At 41.3% G+C, this 19,896-nt stretch overlaps 1 protein-coding gene and 1 long non-coding RNA gene across 2 annotated transcripts; both read left to right on the top strand.

Moving 5' to 3' along the window:
• Positions 1-2,548, top strand: SMIM8 (small integral membrane protein 8). Its single transcript, XM_042017123.1, has 3 exons — positions 1-67; positions 1,109-1,250; positions 2,212-2,548. Exons 2-3 carry the CDS (start codon positions 1,131-1,133, stop codon positions 2,368-2,370), a joined length of 279 nt encoding a protein of 92 aa, XP_041873057.1. The 5' UTR covers positions 1-67; positions 1,109-1,130; the 3' UTR covers positions 2,371-2,548.
• An 11,935-nt stretch (positions 2,549-14,483) lies between these two features.
• Positions 14,484-19,688, top strand: LOC121659217. Its single transcript, XR_006014212.1, has 3 exons — positions 14,484-14,765; positions 16,210-16,249; positions 17,710-19,688. It is a non-coding gene; the product is annotated as an uncharacterized LOC121659217 (long non-coding RNA).
• The last annotated feature ends 208 nt before the right edge of the window (positions 19,689-19,896 follow it).

Consider the following 19,896-nt stretch of genomic DNA (forward strand, 5'->3'; position numbering starts at 1 on the left):
CCCGGGAGGGGGCGCCGGCGCGCAGGCGCAGCCCCGCCCCGCGGGGAGGTGCCGCAGGCTGCGCGCGGTGAGTAGCGGGGGCGGGGGGTGCTGTGAGCGGCGTTAATCGCCCCCGCCGCCCCGGTCCGTGAGGCCGCGGTGCCGAGTGCCCCCTGTGCCGGGAGTCCCCGCTGGGCTTTTCCAAACTGGGGCTAAACTGCCCTCTTCGTCCCGGTGGCGGCTCCAGGAGCCCCTCGCCGCCCGGTGTGAGGTTGTGCGACTGCGCTTGGCCTGCCCTTCCCGGGGGATCCCCTGCACCGTGTCTCCTCTGCCCCTCAGTAATCAGGGTTAGCCAAGGGCGTGTTTTTGCACCTTTGCTCAGGTGCTCGTAGGATGGTTTGGGTTGGAAGGGACCTTGAAAATCATCTCGTTCCAGCCCCGCTGCTAGGGGCAGGGACAAGACTTCCACAAGACCAGGTTGCTCACAAGCTCTATCCAGCCTGGCATTGAACACTTCGAAGGATGGGGCATCCAGAGCTTCTCTGGGCAACCTGCTCCAGTGCCTCACCACCCCCACAGTAAAGAATTTTTTGCGTATTTTAACTAGCTTAAATTCTTTCAGTTTGAACCAAATGTATTTGTGACATGCCCAGTGTGTGCAAAAGTGAGACCTGAGTGCTGGGCCTGCTGAGGTGGGTGGTTAAAGTGACTGCACAACAGCGGTGCTTGGGCTGTCCTGTCATGTAGAAGAGTTTCAAAAAAATAAAATTTTTCCTAGCATTGTCTTTTTAGCCAGTGGTCTAAAGACTGATTGTGCTTGGTCCACAGGTAGATAAAGCATTAGCCAAAGGCAAGTGAAAAATCCCAAGCCCGTTATGAGGAGACTTAGATATGCTGTATGAAGATGTGACTCTCCAAAAGTTAATTTTAGGATGTACAAAATAAACAGAATTGAAAATTGGTGTGCTTAAGCTAGGAGTGTTAGATAACACCAGAGGCGATCAGTAATATTTACACTAGCTAAAATTCATGCTGTAAGAAGACAAACTGAGTGTGAATTTGCATTCAGTGAATGCAGCTCTTCCAGTTTTTTTACAGAAATTACACTTGCTTTTCATTCTACTTCTAGGAAGTATTCAACGTTAAGTAACATGTCTTCCACCAAACCTCCAAATGAAAATGAAACACCCAAAGAGAGAAAACCAGGACTGAGGAGCGTTCAGACAACTATGCTTTTCCGAGCTGTGAACCCAGAGCTTTTCATTAAACCTGTAAGACAGTCGTTCTGAGTGAAACTAAATATGCTTGAAGAGATAACAGTTGCTTTAAAGTAATCATTACAATTCTCTGTGCATTATGTAACCATCTCTTGTTATGCAAACCACTCAGAAATGTAACTAAAAATATTTTTACTCTTTTCCATTTAGATTGTTGAGAGCGCAGAACATTACATTGTTTATTGCAGCTTTTATTTCACTGCTATATTGTCTGATTCTTTTGTACCTAGCCAAGTTGCTTTCAGACAGACTGTTTAGAGGCATATTACCCATCTAATTTGACAGGTTAAGTAATATTATTACTTATTATTATGCAATAAAAACAACAGGAGTTGTTTTTAATATTTAAATGGGAACAAATCATAGAATGCAAACTTTTTTGGTATGAAATGAGGCGATTTTTGGTAGCTTTTCAATATTTTTGATTTTTCTTTTTCTTTTATAATTAAGTTGATGATACTCAGGTTTTGTTAGCATTTTCAGAACCCAGGAATGAGTGAAATTTTTGCATATAATAAATACAGATTTAGTATAACAAAAGTAGGTTTTGTGATAAGAATACAAAATCTGGTTTAGAGGATTGTAATCAAGGTTGCTTGGCAGGAGCAGAGTGCATTGTCCCAGTAGTATATCCAGATGAACTCTGTTAAAAGTTTGTAGTAGAGACCTTTAGTAATTGGGTTTGGCTTGTTCATTCATGCTCAAGCAGCATTTCCAAACAGCAAAATACAGAGTACTGGGCAATGTGCTGCTCTGTCTCCAGAAAGAATCTTCTTTTCCAAAGGGCATTCTTTTTGCTGTCAGAAAATTCAGTCTGCAGGAAGGCAGTGATGATTTTTGCAGATGTCACAATAGTTTACTGCTCCGTTTCTAAGCTGAGATAGAAGAATGTAATGTTTGAGTTTAATTTAAAGTGTTTTGACTAAAAACATGTACCAAATTTTTTTCTTGTCAGAACAAACCTGTGATGGCATTTGGACTGATAGCAATTAGCCTCTGTGTGGCCTACCTTGGTTATTTGCATGCAACAGCAGAGAACAAAAAGGACCTCTACGAAGCAATCGACAGTGAGGGGTCCAAGTATATGAGGAGGAAAACTTCCAAGTGGGACTGAGAATGTAAGAAAGGAAATCAGTAAATCACTCACAGAACTTTTCAAGGCAACTACTGCTATTTTCTCTTTCCCTTGAAATAATGTATTAATGTCTCTCTTGCTGTTTAATTCAATTCAAGTTCCTTTATAAAATGCTGTGCCTGTACAAATAAACTGCAGTAAAGATACATAAAAGTGATTTTAAGAATTGCTCTCTGCGATCTCCACAGAGATCATTGTCAGAAGACATGAAATCGCCTCGGACCTGCAATCAGTACTGGTAAATGCCTTAGAAACTGACATGAGAGTTCAGCTTTCTCTTTGCTTTGATTAAATGAAGTCAGGGGGTTATCTTTTTTTTTTTTTTTAACAGAAAGAATAATGTATTATCTATGAAAAGAAAAGTTGATATCTTGATCTGTTGATAACAGTGGTCCAAGTAAACTAATTTTAAGGCAAGGAAGATCTGATAAAGCAATTGGTAAAGGGTTTTATTTCATCAAGGAAACTGTAAAATAGTGGCCAAAATAATCCTTGGATGCTTAATATACTCTTCCTTCCAAATAAAAAAAAGGAAATCAGTAGCCAGGTAGAGGAGAAAAAGTGAAACAAGTGCTTCTCTTAAGAGAAAGGTAGGAAGAACTCAACCATTACCTTTTCTGTTTGGCATCATACAACAGATCAGTGAGCATGCTGGCATCAGCCTGCCAGTTGATAGCTTTAGCTCCAGGTTGGCCAGAGTTTGTGTAATATTCTTCACTAGTCAGCAGGACTAGTTTTATTTCAGCTGCATTCAAAAATTAAATTTCTCTATATTGCAAAGTACATTATATGACATTAATTCATTGCAGGTTACTGAACTCAAAGTAAGGAATGAAAGTCTGAAATCCCCAGGTACTGCTGTGAGTGTGGCAGGAGGGTGGGTGGGCATTGTGGTGTTTCCCTAGCACACTTGGTGGTCTCTTGTGAGCCTTTGAGCAAACTGTACAGGCAGGTGTCTTCCTGTTCCAGCACTGAGTCCTTCTCCTATGAACCTCCCAGCTGCTTCTGAGTGCCTGACATTTCCTAGACAGTGTCCCATTAACCAAACTCCAAAACATGTGGTGGGAGGGCACAAACCAGGCTATGACCTGTTTCCACCATGGACCCTTACTGATGTTCTGTTGCAGTTTTCCATTCAGTTTTCTTGTATTTACAGCCCCAACAAGGGCTCCCAGGAAGCTGAGAGACCTCTTTATTAACTCTCTTCTGACCAAGGTGGCTTCTGTCAGGCCAGTGAAGGAACATGCAGGAACTCCTGCTTTGCCACTCTGGGAACTGCTTTGGGTTTTATCCAAAGATTTTGGTACTGAAGATAAAAAAGGTGACTGACTGCCTTAAGGGACAGCAGTTGCACCATGGGATTTCTCTGTATCTCCCTTTAAGTCCTTCACTTTGAATCTGTGAGCTTACTCCTATTCTTGTTTTATAGTTAACTGTATCTTAAATTCAGCTGGGCTTTGGTTTAGCTACCTCCTTCCTGAGAAGGGAAGTGAGCTCTACCTGTAATAAAGCTTTTTTTTAAAAAAGGGCATTTTTGCAGCCTATAAAAGCAGACTCCCCTCTGTGAGCCTGCTGCCCTACAACAGCAAGGTTCCCGAGCAAATCTGAGTTTGCAGGTGAGGAAACTACTTGCCTTTTGATTGGTGAAAGGAATTTCCAGGTGAAATTATAAAATATTCAGAACTCTCATATGCTGTGCATATCCTGCAGAATATATTTTGTTTGGTGTTTGTGAAGGATCTTTAGAATAAATCTGTTCTTTTAAAAATGGTCGCACAGGATTTTAGCTCTTTTCAGTTCATTGAAATGCACAGGTCTCGTATGTTTGCATGAATTTAACTAAATTATTCCCAAATCAGTGCTACAAGTAAGTATTTTTCCCTGTTTTTCTGCAGGCTTTTAAAATACACACTTTGTTCCTCTGCAGATGTCTGCAGATGAATTGAAAGCCCATTCTCTTATTTTCACATATTTGAGAATAATGCAGGATTTGGGTTCTCAAGATTTTCAGTTACATTTTGTGAAGTGAATAGGGATCTGGCAGTTACTGGGGAAAAGGAAGTGGGGCTGGGAGGCATGAAAGATACAAGACTGACCTGGACAGGGTGTAGGCATGTGCAGGCCAGTGACACTTCTTGCAAAAGCTGTCTGAGGTGGGGCCTCTTGAATGTTGGCTGGAGTCAAGTCCTGTTAACCAGGTTACTTTAGAACTTTGAGGTTGAAAGAAGAATGAGTATTTAAATTTGTCCTATTATTTTTTTGGCAGCTGCTGTACAGATAACTCCTAATGATACAAAATTTATATATAAAAAAGAGAGAAAGCAGTGCAAATACAGAGAGGTATGTGGTAGGTTAATGGATGTTACAGTATCAACACAGACATTTGCTGTTTTAAGTACCTGATTTTTATCATAAGAACAATGTGTGTATAGAGATTAAAGGGAAAAAAACCCCACCCAAACAAAACTCCTTGGATAACAAAATTTGTTTGCTCAGCTTTGAAAGCATGGCACCCCTTATGCATCTGGAGAACGAGCGCACAGCACCAGTATAGTTTCTTTTGTTCTGTGTTTCTCAGTTTCAGTCTTCAATATAGTGATAATTATCTATAATGGATGATAACTGGCTTGACAAAAACTGTGAGTCAAAATGATTTCCTGGGCAGAGGCACTTTCAGATTTTTGCCAGTTCCTTACTGTCTGTGCTGACTTTCACATCTTTTTCCAAGAACAGCAACAAAATGCTGATTAAAATATCCAAAACTATAGCTGTTGTACTGCTCCTAAGATCTCCTTAAACTACGTGGTGTGAATGGGAGTTGTTGGCATTCAACAGCAAAAAACAATTGAACAATTAAAAGGCCAAAGCATACTGTGATGCTACTTAGCTATTACCTGGGAAAGTTAGTCCTCTGTGGGCGAAACCAGCCCTGGCCAGTAACGGTTGCTACGTAGGAAGCTGCATTTGGGCTGGAAAGGGGCACTTCATGAAACCCTCCCTTATCATCTGACTCCTGCGTGTTACTGAATTGTCAGCATGTGTAAATCCTAATTGGAAGGCAAAAAAGCTAACTTGGTAAAAAGTAATTGCCAATGATTTTTCTCCTTTCACTGGCTTGCTGTTTGCTGTAGCAACAGTAAGAGTTTTGCCTGCAAGTGAGATCTGTCAGGAATAGAGTTCTGATACTTTAGTAACTATTACAGAACAATACTGGAACATCACAATGATTCAAGTCCTGATATGGATTCCTTTGTTGTGCTGTGTGTTCAAAAAGGGTACCACCACCACCACCTCCCAGTGCTACTTTTGATCAGATTCAGGAGTATAAGCCTTCCAGAACATGGTATTAAACTCCTCATAAGATAATGGGAAAGTTCATTTCTGAAATTCCTTTCGTTGCAATCTGAGATTTAGGAAAACCCCAAGACCTCTTGACTCTATGTGTTCTGGCCAGTCGTGAATGCATTCACATCGAACTGCTGCACATTAGTAACTCCAGTATATTTGAGAGGGAACAGGGTCAGCTGTTCTGCGGTGCATGAAGCACTTGGAGTTGGGCATATGTAATGAAGTGTGAAAGGCTTTTAGCAAAGGAGTTACAGGACCATTAGCAAGTGTTTTCTAAAGCTCAAGTACTTTGGTAAGTACTATGTTTGATTTGACATCTGTGCAGATCAAACCCATCATCCTTCAACAAGACACAGCTGGGATATTTTATCCTGAATCTCACCATCTTACACCTGATTCCGGCACCTGACCTAAGACTGAAGCTCTGTACAGTCTCTTGAGGTTTGATTCTTTCATGGCATGCCACAATGATAACCGCAGTGATGAAGGGCACATGGTAGCATTCATATGTTTGAGGATCTAGGAAGAATCTGAAGTATATGCTATGCCTAATTGTCATAGAAGTTTTGTTCAGCAAAAGTGTAAAGTTATGTAGAAATCATGTTGTGCATGGTTTTTTAATGTGTGTTGTGAAGAGGATTGTTTGGTTTCTATTATAAACAATATCAGGAGTTTATTAGTGTCCTGAGAGCCCTGGCAGCAGGGTGAGTGCCATGCATGCCTGGGAACATGAGGCTTCAGCTTTGCATTGACACACATAGTGTGTCACACATGCAGAAAGCCAGAGGCCTTCTCTTTTTCAATTATTTTCTCTTCACTGCTTGATAAAATGGACAGGCAAGAGCTGTGCAATCAAAGCACAACATGCTTTCATTACTGTGCAAATAGGCAGCATGACAGAACTGAGTGTTTGACAACCACGATTGTAATTCTGAATTTAAAAAAAAAAAAAGTTTGGGCTGGTTTTTTTTTTTAATGCTTGGCATAATCAGGACCTGAGATTTGAACTCTAGTGCCAGAAGAACTAGTTGGCCAGAAAAATGACTGGCTTTGTCTTTGTGCTTGACAAGATGTGAGCTTGAGCTGGCTGGATTTTTAATTCACTTTCAGAACATTTCGCTATTTTTCTTTTCTTGAATGAAGTTTATGGACTTCATTTTAAGTTCATTGTTAGGCCTTGTTTCAGCCAGCAACAGAACCTGATTAGGTACATTTCCTGAGAGCAGTAAAATACAGAGTTAACTTTAAATCTGTCCTGAAGGTTCATGTCCATCGAAGCTAGGAAAGTGTTTAACAGATTTGCTGAACCTGGGCCCTAAGGGGGATGGAGGAGAAGGAAAACTGCCAGCATACTTCCTAAATGAAGCACACCAGCTGTAGCTTTATGTTCCTCTATATGCTTGGCTCATGCTTTATATGGCTTTTTTGGATATCTGAGAAAAGACTGAAATACACAAAGAGATCCTTCTGGATCTGACCCTTCCTGCTTTCTGCACCACTTCACGGGGCTTTTCACTGCCGGAGCATCCAAGCGCTCCTCAGCCAGGCATTACTCAGCATGTCTAACACCTGTCATCCTTAGTCTTGAAGCCTCCCACCAGATGACAAAGGGCTCACAGAGAATTGCTGGAGTGTTTTGCTTTGGAATTTTATTTTATACAAGTTTCTAAATAGCTCTCTGTTTATACTGCAGGCAGTCAGAGCAACGCACTTGGCATCTCAAGAGGAAAGGCAGGGATGTTTACAGTGGTCTTAAGTTTTCAACAGAGTTCATTCCATTTTATGGAGCTGTTTTCCAACGGAATTGTGTCTCTTGCTGTCATAGTATCTGCTGACAATAGCTGGCAGAAGCTTAGTTCCTCCTCGTGTTCAACCATTCAATTACTTGCCATAAGACTGTTACATATTTTCATAGACCTGAGTGCTCTGGATTTGAACATGTACCATTTGCCCTGATAATACTGGCTCCAGGGACTAAGGGCTGGGGAGCAGGTGCAGAATTCTACAGCTGAGACAAAATAAGAGATGGATATAACTGAAGTAATTGCAAGATGTTTTATATTTGTTGGGGTTTGTTTCTTGCAGTTCATTTTGAGAACTCTTAGCTTAGCTCTTAGTGAGCTAAGTGTTAACTAACAGTGAGCTTGGACAGCTGGTAGTGGAAAATGTATTCATCATCTGTCTAAGCGAACACATCACTGCATGAGTGATTGAAGTGGGGTTTTAAGTGTAGGATAGATCAAAGTTCATCACTCTACCAAACTGGAAAGTGAAGACAAGTGAAGTCACTGATTTCTTGTGGAAGAGTTTAATTCATATAAAATACTTTGAACAGGTATTTGGCACACTCTGGCACTATTTCTGACTGAAAAGCCTTACCTCACTGCACTGTGGAAGCTCTGTGGATAGCTGACATTCCCTGTTCATTTTCCTCTTACATCTACAATGAAAAAATCCTAACTGCATGTTCACAGTTGTCTAATTAAATGCATAAACTGCACAGAACACACTGTTTGCATGTGTGTGTCTGTGTGTAAGGCAACACGAGGGGCAGTTCTGCAAGCTGCATGTTAGAAAACCAAGATGAGGTTGAAGAGTTTCAACTCTCCTTGAACAAACAGTTCAAGTTCTCTTACACTGGTAGATAAGTAGATCTGTTAGTTCTTCTCTACTAGGGAGGACATAATATAATCATCATTTGCAATGCCTTACTGATCACATGGAAGGAAGAAGTCACCCTGTCTTACAAGGTTAGCCCACTTTTTGTCTGGGATACAGTGGTAGGGATTGATACAGACCATGGCTGTCTACAGGGGTAGGTGTTCTCTGTGCTGGACCTTACTCCTGGGCACCTCATTCATCCAGACAAGACCAAGGGCCCTGGTGAGTGCACATCCCAGGCCCTTCTTGATCTACAGCCTTTGGAGGCATGTTTGGAGACAGGCAGCAAGGGCTTCAGATCTGGCCAGCTGTGTCTGTACGTATCAGTGCTGCCATCCATGCTCTGGGATGGCATTGCTCGGCAGTGTATGCACAGCACATACAGCTCATAACAGTCAGACACTGGCATTGCTTCTCATTGCCTCTTGGGAAAGGAAAAACATTTTGTTTTACTGCTTTCAAATGTTAAGTTGAAGGTGTGTTTGTTCTTCTTAAAAATAGACTGTCATCCTAAGTCTGTGTACTTGGTTTTGTAGAGATGAAAGGAGCCACAGCTTGGCCTAAGTGAGTAGCTTGGTAATATAGAGGAATAGACAAGATAGCAAGTAGTAGGATCACTGTGGGATCTGGAGAGCTGTTCACCATGGACACTATTTGGTATTTCAAGGAAATATTTTAGCAAGTAAAGTAACTAAGCCTGATTTAAGAGATTTTTTTCCCCTTGTAGTTGTACTCACTGCACAATATTAATTATGGTTGACTGGCAAGCTAAAATAAAAGGGCATTTCATATTCTGTAAATTTCTGCATATCAGGTACTGTGAGTACATGAGCTACTGGTAGCTAAGAAAAATCATGGGTTCAGACATACAAGCAAGCCTTCCACTGCATGAAGCAGAGACAGCACATATTTGTTGGCTTGATTTTGTTCCTGTTTGAGAAGTATTGCAGCATAAGAAGTAACACTACCCATTTTACTTGCAACTCTGATTCTGAGGGAGTGTGAATACATTCTTTATGACTGTTATGTCTGAATGATGCAAATAAAGAATCTTTCAGATAACATCTGGACCCTCGAATGCCAATGATGGCACATATTGACAGCAGAGTGCATGAGACAAAGCCTAGAATGGGAAGCTGTAATGCTGCAGTGAATAATACAGAAAGCAGGATTTCTCTATTAGTCATTCAGGAGATGTCTAATAATTGCCAGAAAGTACCACAGTCTCAGGAACAGTCAAACTTTCTCTCTAAGGCAGTGCAGTAGAAGACTGAAAAGTGGGTTGTCTAATTACTGTAGCTGAGCAGCTGAACTAGTAGAGAGCTGTGGAGTATGGCTGAGAAGCAGCTAATTAATAAAATAGAGACATCTTGCTCGTTAGTCCCTCAAAGGTCTGCAGAAGAGCTCTGTGACGTCTTAAAAGGAAGATATGCAGATTGTGAAACCTCTGAATGCCTCGCATGGAGAAATGAAGTGTGAAAGGAACTAATGAGGCTGGTAGCATTTGGAGTGGGAGCGCGCGCTGTGTGTGCGTGAGGCAATTAAGGAGCCGCAGCTCCTGACGGGCACCGGAGCACAGAACAAATGCACTGTGTCTGTGCGTGGGTGGAGGGTACCCACACTGAGAGAAACCCCGCCATTGGGACTGGGGTTACTGGTGTAATTTCCTTTGCTGGGCTTAAGTAACAGAAGTGCAGCGTTACATTTGCTGCTACTTAAAATACAGACAGAGAAAAGCAATGTCAGTGACTAATAGCAGAATGCAGCAAGTGTCAGGTGGGAGATGCAGATGCTGGAACAACTGGCATTAATATTGCCTAGTAAGTACAGGACATGGGTGTTTTGGGGATATCTAGGCAGGGTTCTGCCTGGGCATGTGTTGGCAGTGACCAGAGAGAAAGACAAATCCTGGAAGGAAGACTGAGCCAATAACAAGAATGGAAATATCCTCAGGAGTGAGAAAACCTGTGCTCCCTTCATTGCAGTTTACTGAGACAAGCAGTCAACTAGCTGTCTTTGGGTCTGTGAGCAAACCAAGAGTAAGGTAAACAGCTTGACTAACAATAGGTAGTAATCTAACTCCAAGCCTCATTCTTATTGCTGGGTCTTGCCTTTCTTTTGTATATTTGGACTTTTCCACTGCACAGCTGCAGTCTGCTGTTGCTTTTCCTAAAACTTGAGTGATTAGCAAAAAATCCTACTCATCAAGGTGTCTGAGCACCATATTTTTCCCATTATTTTTCTTATAAGATTACATTCTTCCTTCCTCAAGTCAACTTTCTTAAAGCCACAGGCACTTCCAGTTTGTTTATTCAAAAATTTAATCCACAGTATAAACGGAATATTGCTGGCTATTCCACTTTATTCTGTTTTCCTTCACTGCTCCTTGGCAACTTAAACTGCTGATGCCAGATTAGTTGCAGGGCTCTGGGTGCTATTGCTGCTAGTCACAATAGCTGCAGTCCCTTTCCTGTGTTGCCTGTGGTATCCCACAATGATTCCTGGGGTTTGGGGAGTTTTGGATTTTTTTACCACACATTGCCACATGTGCCACACATTGCAAGAGCTGGATTTCAGAAAAAGAGTAATTGAACTTTGAGTCTAGCCAAGTACTGCAAGTACTAGGTTTTGTAAAAGAGTAGTTTAACTCTGAGGCTAGCATCTGACCTACTTTGACTCTACACCTAAGGTGTTAACCATCTTTGAGATGTTTCTGATAGTCCCTCTTTAGTATGAGGTTTATAATCCTGATTTATACCCAGTTCTGATTTTCAATGTGGATTTAAAAGTCAGTGACCTGGACCTTCAGCCTTAAACTTCACCTTGAACAATCTTATAATTTCATTATATTGGTAGGAATTTGATGCTGGACACTTAGCTATTCTACTGAGTACCTTAAGTCCTTCTATTACATTCCCTTTAGAATACTAAGTATGTCTGTCTGCCATATATGCTTATTTCTGGGTCAACTGACTAGGTGATTCCCTCTCATCCTGTTTTCTGCTCTCCTGCTTCTACCTGGACAGCATCACCATTCATACTGAGTGACCTTTCAGGAGTTGCATCTAATTTCTCAGTTACAAAGGACATTTCTATTATCAATAATGATCTCAACTTGAATGTATCTTTCCTATATTTTGAGGAAAGTGGTTTTCTGCATACTGTTGTATTATAAACACATTCTTTGTATATAGGAATAAAATTTCGGGACTTTTGAAATAAAGGTCATTGTAATAAAAGGAGATTAATTCTTAGGTTACCTGAACTAGAATATTTAAATGCATTAAACCTTCAGAGCTGACTGTCATGAGAAAATGACTGAGGAACTCACTCTCAAAATACTGTTCAAGGGGATACACATTCTCTTACATTTCCAGTCTGACTTGATAACTGACCTACATAAGCTGTTCTTTACAGACATAGCTTTAAATAACCTTGGAAAGTGTCTCTTGGAGCTCCCAACCTCCTCCTCTAAGGCCTAACATCTTCCTTCTGAACACCAAATGCTTGCATTTTTTGGCTTGTGATTTTCACTGGCTGCAGGTTGGAGGACTCAAGATGCCAGCACCTTTTAAGTAAGCTAGCTAGAAGGTTTCCCTAACCATATTTTCCACATTCAAAGCTTTTCAATAAACCATGAATTCAAACAAAGTGTTCTTAGATGTCGTAAGTAGTGGTTATGCGAGTAAATGCATCACTGCTGTGCTTGTGTCCCATTCCCTTTAACCTGACTTCTAGCCCAGATGTGGTGACAATATGACAGGTATGTTCCACTGTGTCACCGCAGTGAATCCTGGTCAGACTGCCTGAATACAAGCATATTCTTGCTTATGTGTGTATGGCTGTGAAAATGTGAGTGAATCAAATTTAGTTTAAAATCAAAATTGCCTATAAATGTAATACACAAGAGCCCTTTGTTCATTTGAGGAAGAGGAAGGTATAACACTGAAAAGGTATTTCAAAGGGAGATCATAATGCTTCTTTGAGCCTTTTCCTTAGTTTGCTAAGTAGAACCAACACAGAAGGTTTTGGGAAACTGCATTCTCAAAGCCAATGTTGTCACAGTTCTTGTTTAGCTACATGCAGAGAGCACATTTTCTTTTGGGCACTGGCTCACAGTATTTCAGGCACTTTATAACTAAGGTTGTGTTACAATCTTTATAGTAGCACACCTAGATAATGAGTTACAAATTAAACATTTATACAGCTTACCTGGTACTTCAGCAGAAAAAGTATGAAAAAGCCATAGCAGAAACTTGTGGAGGCTCTTGCCAAGTCATAATAGGAGCTGCTATGGTTGAACATGCATACAAGTTATCTGAAGATGGGCAGTCCTGGAAAAAGAAAAGTGTAGCCTATGGCTCTTATGAAGAAGACCTTTATGAAGAGTTCCTGTCAAACACTACATAAAGTGTAATAAAGTATGTGAGGCCTGCAAACTCGTTAATCCCAAAGAACCAGGGTGCATGTGCCTCAGATCTGTCAAAGCACAAACTAGACCTGAAATATTTCCAGCACTGGCAAGGCTAGTATCAAAATGCCAGCTGGGTCAGCACTGGAGCTCAAGTGTCAGTTTTCCTTAAGGTACTGTAGGGCTGCAAGGCAGCACTAAAGAGGATCCTTTGGGGGTAACTCTTAGTACAGCCTCTCCCCCTTTGTACAAAAGGAGAGTTTTCTAATTAAAACTGGAAAGTTATTCTGGAGTTGGAGCTACATGTTGAAAAGAGATTGTGACCCTTCACTTTCTGAATCGGGTATTAAAAGTACCCTCACCTTGCTAAAAAGACATTAGCATTACTTTCAAGTAAGGCCACATTTTCACGTAATGAAATGTTCTGTATTGTCCTTCCCACCTTCTTCTTTTATTATGGCCCAACCATTTGCTCTGGTGCTGGGAACTGGATCAGGGACCTGATTCCACTTTAAGAGGGGAGAACTGTGAGTCCAGTCAACACAGCTATTTGTTACAAAACAGGATCTTTGCTCTTGATCCAATAGAGAACAAGGTAAATGCTTGCTGACATGTTTAATGCATTATCATGAATCATGTGGGGAATGCAGAGGAGGAAGTGGCTGCTGCTGTAATGTCTGTGTTAAACTTCTCCTAAACTCTCTTATCTCTGAGATTGACTGTTTTGTGGGGTGTGTGTGTGTTAAACTTATTTCCCTGCTAGAAATTAAAAGTCATATTAGTGGTCACTTTTGAATAATAACTTGGACGAGCCTAGGTTAAACTTTCTGACAACAGAAAAAAAACTCCAAACCTGTAAATGTGTTTGTCTTCTGACTTTAATCTAGAAGTATATTTATACATTGCATTCTTGTGCCAATGAAAAACCAGAAAACAAAGACAACAGATGCCATCACTATGATGAGGAAGAGGAGGCAGCTCAAGGAAATGAAAAATCTCCAATTTCTTAATGTGTTTAATCAATATCAGAAGATAGCTGTGAAATTATTACTCTTGTAACCAGCTTGTGTTAGTTTCCTATTTCTATTTAGAAATAAATGATTAAATAAATGGTAATTTGTCTATGGATAGTTGAGAATGGAAACTGGGTAACATTCAAGAATATATATATATATATATATTCAATAATATCCATCTCTTAGTTATTCAACAGATGGTGCTCTTCTATAGAAGGCTTGCTGACCTCTCCTGGATAAAGACTCCTAAATGGTTGGGAATGCTGTATTTGTTAATGAGAGAAGTCTGATCTCCATCACAAGCTGGATTGATCCTTTCATTTGTTACAAACCACATTAGATGAAACCAATTGCTGTAGTCAACAGCAGAAAATTCCTATTCCATCTCACAAACCATGTGAAAGAAACGGTGTTTCAAAGCGTGACTTGAATAAGACTGTAATACTGGGTTCAGTTCAGTAAGCTGAGCTTTTTAAGTGAAAGCTTGGAATTACTAACTTTGCTGCCTGTGGCTGTTGTCAAGGCAGACATAAAAGCCACACTAGTCATAATCCATTGTCGAGAAGGGTAGAAAGATTTTTTATTTTCTCTATTGCTATTCTTATGCCTCTTCACAATGGCTGTGGCTTGATTTAAGATTGGCTACTTAGCAAACAATGACCATTCAGGCAGTAAACAATCAGCTGTACAAGCAAAAGTATAGTTGCTACATATTATCCACAAGTTCTTCCTTGTACACTCTCAATGTCTCATAACAAGAACATCCTCCCCCCATACCCAGAACATCCTCTCTCATTAATATCTGCTTGGCCTTCTCTGTGGGTTTTACTAAAGTTTCAGAATTTCACTGTAATATTCTCACAGATAAATTCTGACTGGTTTCAGGTCTGATTCTGAGAGACTGTTAGTCCAGCTGTCAATCTCCTCAGCTGCCAAGGGTAAGTTCTTTTTTTTAAAATTCTGCTGCCAAAAGGAGCTCTATTGGCAGGTACTGGAGAGTTCCTGGTTGACTTTGCTGGAAACCTTGCAATGTTACAGAAACCACCAGCCACCCAGTGTGCTGCATATGGGACACGAACTGTAATTCACTGACATTATTGCTGGTCAATTAGAGGTGCACCCGTGTGACTGAGGCCTTGATCTGCGTCTCTGCTGTGCAAGCTGACACATGCTCTTGCAGGCTTGCCAGTTCTGCACTGAGCTCTGTAGAGACCATCCTCTGCAGGGCCTTCACCGAGGACAACGAGGAGTTGGATTCCTTTCATAGTATGATGTGGGACCACTATGATCTTGCCAGAGGATTCCTGGGAAGCTGCCAAAAAGACAGCAAAACTTTCTTTTATTCCATTCAGAAGGAAAATAACCTGGGATTCTCTACACATACCACACTAGCAGAGCTCTTTCAGTATGTGCCCCCAATCTTTTTAGCTTTAAATCTAAGGTTAAAATGTTGGAATGTACATGGTTCAAAGATCCTCCTGAACAAAAAGCTTCTAATACTGTAAAAGCCTGAAAGCCTAAGTTTCATCTGTTCCTGTGCTTGGTTCTATATAAGCAGCAATATGTTGAGTGACTTGGAGTGGGTCTTGAAAGTTTGGCAGTGTAAAAGGACATACATGGTATTGAAAGACTTCTTGAAAGAACTGAGCTCATTTGGAAGTGAATAATAAGAGTTCAAGTGTATAAGCCCTGTTAGTTTCTAAAGGCTCTGCTGCTTGCATCATTTTCTTGTTTACTAAAATTATTTTTCCTTTACTAAAATTATTCTTCCTCTAAGAATACTAAAACTGCATCTCTTTCTGTTCCTCTAGTGAAAAAAAATTACTTTTTTTGATACTGTAATCCTTAACATAAAATCATCATATTTTAATTGCCTTGCAGCCTTACTTAGGACAAAAAGCTCTGTTCTGCTGCAATTTATTTACCAAATGCTGGTACAGGAAGCTGGCTGGAAAACTTGAGCGGTACAGTACTGTCTAAAGCCCAGAGGAACAGTAAGAACCCTTATAACCCCACAGGAGGATGGCAGCTGGTGTTAGGTGGTGGCTTTTTCTTGGTTCTGAATAGGTTCCTGTCAGGCCTCTTTCCTCTTGTACACGAAGCGTTTTGTTAAATCCAACGTACGGCATTAAGAAGTTTCTGAGTTCAAACATGCTGTGCGGATTTGTCACTGTGAGTTGCTGCAGGTCTTCCAGAGCTCCTGGCAATAATGCTCTTACAGCACCTTCTACTGAACTCTCTTGAAAGTGGGAATTGTCCTTCCGGTAAAAAGTCATGCAGGCTTGATACCATAATGTGCTGGAAAAGCTGTTTGTTAGCTGATACCAGTATGACTTTTTACTGAGGATGGCAAAACTCTTCCCCTTTGCCCTTTCCTTGCAGGCTATCTTAATGAATCTGATGTGTGTGGACAAGAGAAATGGTGAGTCTGCCAAAGATTTACAACATTTAAAACCACCCTCTAGAATGTATGCTGGAGGCAGGAATTTCTTGACTATTTTGCAGCAGTTTCTTTCTCCCTCTCCCTGAAAGTGACCATCCTACAGTGTCACTGTATGTGCACACAGAGGGGAGGAACCACAACATTTTTTTCAAAGTATTTAAATGATTTTGACTAATCTACTGGAGTCAGAGTCAAGGAAACGAGAACTAGCACAGAAATGTGTGAAAAATGGCAGACTAGCTTCTTCAGGAAATACACAGAATCACAGAATGGGTAAGTATTACAGCTGGTGATGGGGTCCGAGGCTGTGACCCAGGAAGAGATGACCGGTCCGGGGAGATGGTCCCGAAAGGAATCGCCTTCCCGAGGTCCGGTGTCTTCCTCTCAGCTGCTGGCAGAGGAGCCCTTGCAGAGGCTGTCAGCTCTTTAGTGATATCAGCTCGTGGTTTCAGTTCAGCTCTGCAAGGCAGCCTCTAGGCCAAACCAGACCAGAGGGAGAGACGAGAAGGCCCGTGTGGCTGGTTCCGCACGAAGGTAGCTTTATTGTGGGTCCCCTCCGGCGAAGGGAAGAGCCACGGATGACCTCTCTCTCGAGGGGTTCAAGGGAGCTTGCCTTTATAGGGATACAGGGGATCAGCAAGGGGACCAATGGATTACAGAGGGTCTGGGACAGACCAATGGGTTGCAGAACGATCTGCATAGTGTCTCCCAAAGGATTGTGGGTCTACCTTTCCTCGCCATGACCCAAAAGTAGTTGCCTTTCCAGGGAGTCCTGCTGGGCGATTGCAAAATCTTTTACCTCAGCAGACATCCCTCCAGGGCAGTGGCTGGGCATATCCCACAGGTAGGACTGGAAGGGACCATAGTTCCCATCTGGTCCAACTCCCCTGCTCCATCAGGGTCATCTTAGAGCACATTGCACAGGATTGTGTCTAGATGGTTCTTGAATATCTCCAATGAGGGAGACTCCACAACCTCTCTGGGCAGTCTGTTCCAGTGCACAATCACCTGCATAGTAAATAAGTTCTTCCTCATATTCAGGTGGAACTTCCCATGCATCAGTTTCAGCCCATTGCCATTTGTCCTATTGCTCGGCACCACTGAGAAGAGCCTGGCTCCATCCTCCTGACAACCTCCTTTCAGAGAGTGATAGACATTAATGAGATCCCCTCTCAGTCATCTAAAGGCTGAACAGCTCCCTCAGGCTTTCCTTGTAAGAGAGATGCTCCAGTCCTCTCAACATCTTTGTTGCCCTCCACTGGACCTGGTCCAGGAGCTCCATGTCATAGACACATACACAGTCATCTCTCAGCTTTATTTCCCCCTCACACACACCCCTCACACTGTATGCATAGCCCATTTTTCTTACCTGTTGTATTTTTTTCTTCTCTTCTTGACTTCAAATGGTGGAAATGTTGCCTCTGCTACTGTCAGTACAGGTAAGAAGCAAACATCTTCCCTTTAACTGCAGGCCTCTAGTTAGCCCTGAATCTTCCACGGGACATGGAAACAGTTTTTTTCTTCACATGCTGATCAGAAGTCCCTTCTGTAGCTCATTACAAGACTGCTCTGAGTCACTCGGGTAGAAAATTTTTGACCAGCAAAGTAGACTGCCTCACCCACAGATGTGTGCTAGGAATATCTGTCTTCATTAGAAGTAGGGGGTGCAATGCAGAAACAAAGCAAGAGGATATTTCGTGCATGCCCTAAGTACAACAGCATTCCAGTCAGGTATTGTGTAAATGTTTGATCTGCTGCTCATGTTTTAAGGTGTGACTTGGGCCAGATTCTACTTGATTGGGATGTAAACAAGTTTACTGCCAGATATGCCCACTGATGTATAGTCATTAACTCAAGCTTTTGGGGGAAGTTTTACATTGTGGGTATTTTCCAGACAGTTCTAGAAGAAGTCTTATATAGGGAGGATACAGCTCTTAGCAGGCTGTAAACTTATATTCTTCCTTTTGATATTCTGTATTTATTTGCCCATCTATATGTCCATTATCTAAAATGCTGTGAAATCTCCACTGTAAGCAAAAGGTCAAAGAAATACCAGTGGTCTTTCATCAAAACATCCTTCCAGAATTTCACAGGTTCTTTTGAGAGCAGTCTGTGCACTAAGGGTCATCCACAATGCTGAGAAATAAGCTTTAATGTCAGTGTGTGCTTCCTTCAAAAACTCTAGGAAGAAGAGGATATTTTTCAGGATGAAGTAAAAGGGAATGTAATTTTCAGAGCTGACTGAAAAGTTTGAAGGTCTTCTGAAATAAAGAATTGCAACAAGTGCAGCCACCAGGCTTAGAACTGGCATGAAAATCCTTGCTTTGCTCCAAATGTCCATTTCTCTAAATATGTAAGTTACTGCTTTGATAGTGTTAGAGAGTTTGATTCTGAATTCTGTGTTTATGAAAGACACTTGGATCAATACTTAATGTGTTGTCTTTTAAATCTCATCCTGTAGGGTGCTTACATTTAAAGTTAATTCTATCCCAACTGAACTTTGAAAAGGGGTTGTGAAAGTTGTCAGTTGGAAGTTCTCAGCCCGGTGTGTGAAAGCTTAAAGATGGCTAATATGATGTGTCTTTTATCAACACAAGTGATTCAGTCCTTCAAACACTATAAACCAAGAATTTTACAATCAGATTAAATTGTTAATTGGGAGGCCTATTGGGAGGAATTATACTCGCCTAAGAACAGAGCAATGACATGAAATGAGCTAGGAGTAGCACTTCAAGGTAACTAATGCTTAAACATCAGTAATATGGTGACACACAGGTGGAGAGAATTATATGAAGTTCAAACAGATTAACAAAACTGTGGACTAAAGTCCACAGAAAACTGATTAAAGTCACAGATTAAAAGTAAAACAAGAACGTCCTTCTCTGTCCTATAAAAGCAACCACCCAGATGATTACCGAGATGACCCACCTTAGCTATTTCTGAGAACAAATATCCTTTGTCCATTATTGGAGAGCTTAAGATTGAAATAGCATGATGTTGCACATGTATTAAGATAGAACAAACCATGAAGAATAGTAGAAAGAAACTCGGTTGAAAGAAGAGCATTATGCATTATGGTTAGCTGTTTCAAAATTTGTTTCAGTAAAATAATCCTGTTCAGTTCCAAATGGAACAACACAGGGGTTCAGCCAGTTAAAGAAAATCAGATTTTAATTGAAACTATTATGAGGAACTTTTTTTGTACATAAATATTGTGTTTAAATATGTTTGTTCTAGCCTAAAAGATCACCTGACAACAAATTAAATTTTCTACTAAAGCACAGCCAAACATTCTACAGTAGAGATAAAAATCAAACCTAGATTTTCAGATTGTGGTAGATTATCTATAATACCTTGTCGGGGTCCCTTCCCCCCTGCCATGTGGTCCTGGGAGAGGGGCCCTAGGAGGGAGACACGGGGTTTCCCTGCCCCTGGTCAGTCTCGTTCCCCATTGGTTGTTCTGTGTTCCCCTGCACGGGCAAGGACCCTCGGGTCCCATGATTGCCGGAGTTCCTCGGCAGATCCCGGCCATGCGGGTGGGAAAAGAAACATCTCTGAAACATCTATCAAGAATCAGTCCATAGATATTTCTTTTCCATGGGCCTCGTTGATTGATATGTGTGTTG

Source organism: Corvus kubaryi, unplaced genomic scaffold, assembly GCF_017639235.1.
Source record: "Corvus kubaryi isolate FWS band 111438036 unplaced genomic scaffold, C.kubaryi_AGA036_p1.0 split3-73, whole genome shotgun sequence".
Taxonomy (NCBI): Eukaryota; Metazoa; Chordata; class Aves; order Passeriformes; family Corvidae; genus Corvus; species Corvus kubaryi.

What these genes read in the sequence shown, in the direction of transcription:
- SMIM8 (XM_042017123.1), top strand. Translation starts at nt 1,131, where the DNA reads ATGTCTTCCACCAAACCTCCAAATGAAAATGAAACACCCAAAGAGAGA. An exon ending in CAGAGCTTTTCATTAAACCT is followed by an intron (nt 1,251 to 2,211) that starts GTAAGACAGTCG and finishes TTTTCTTGTCAG; the next exon opens with AACAAACCTGTGATGGCATT.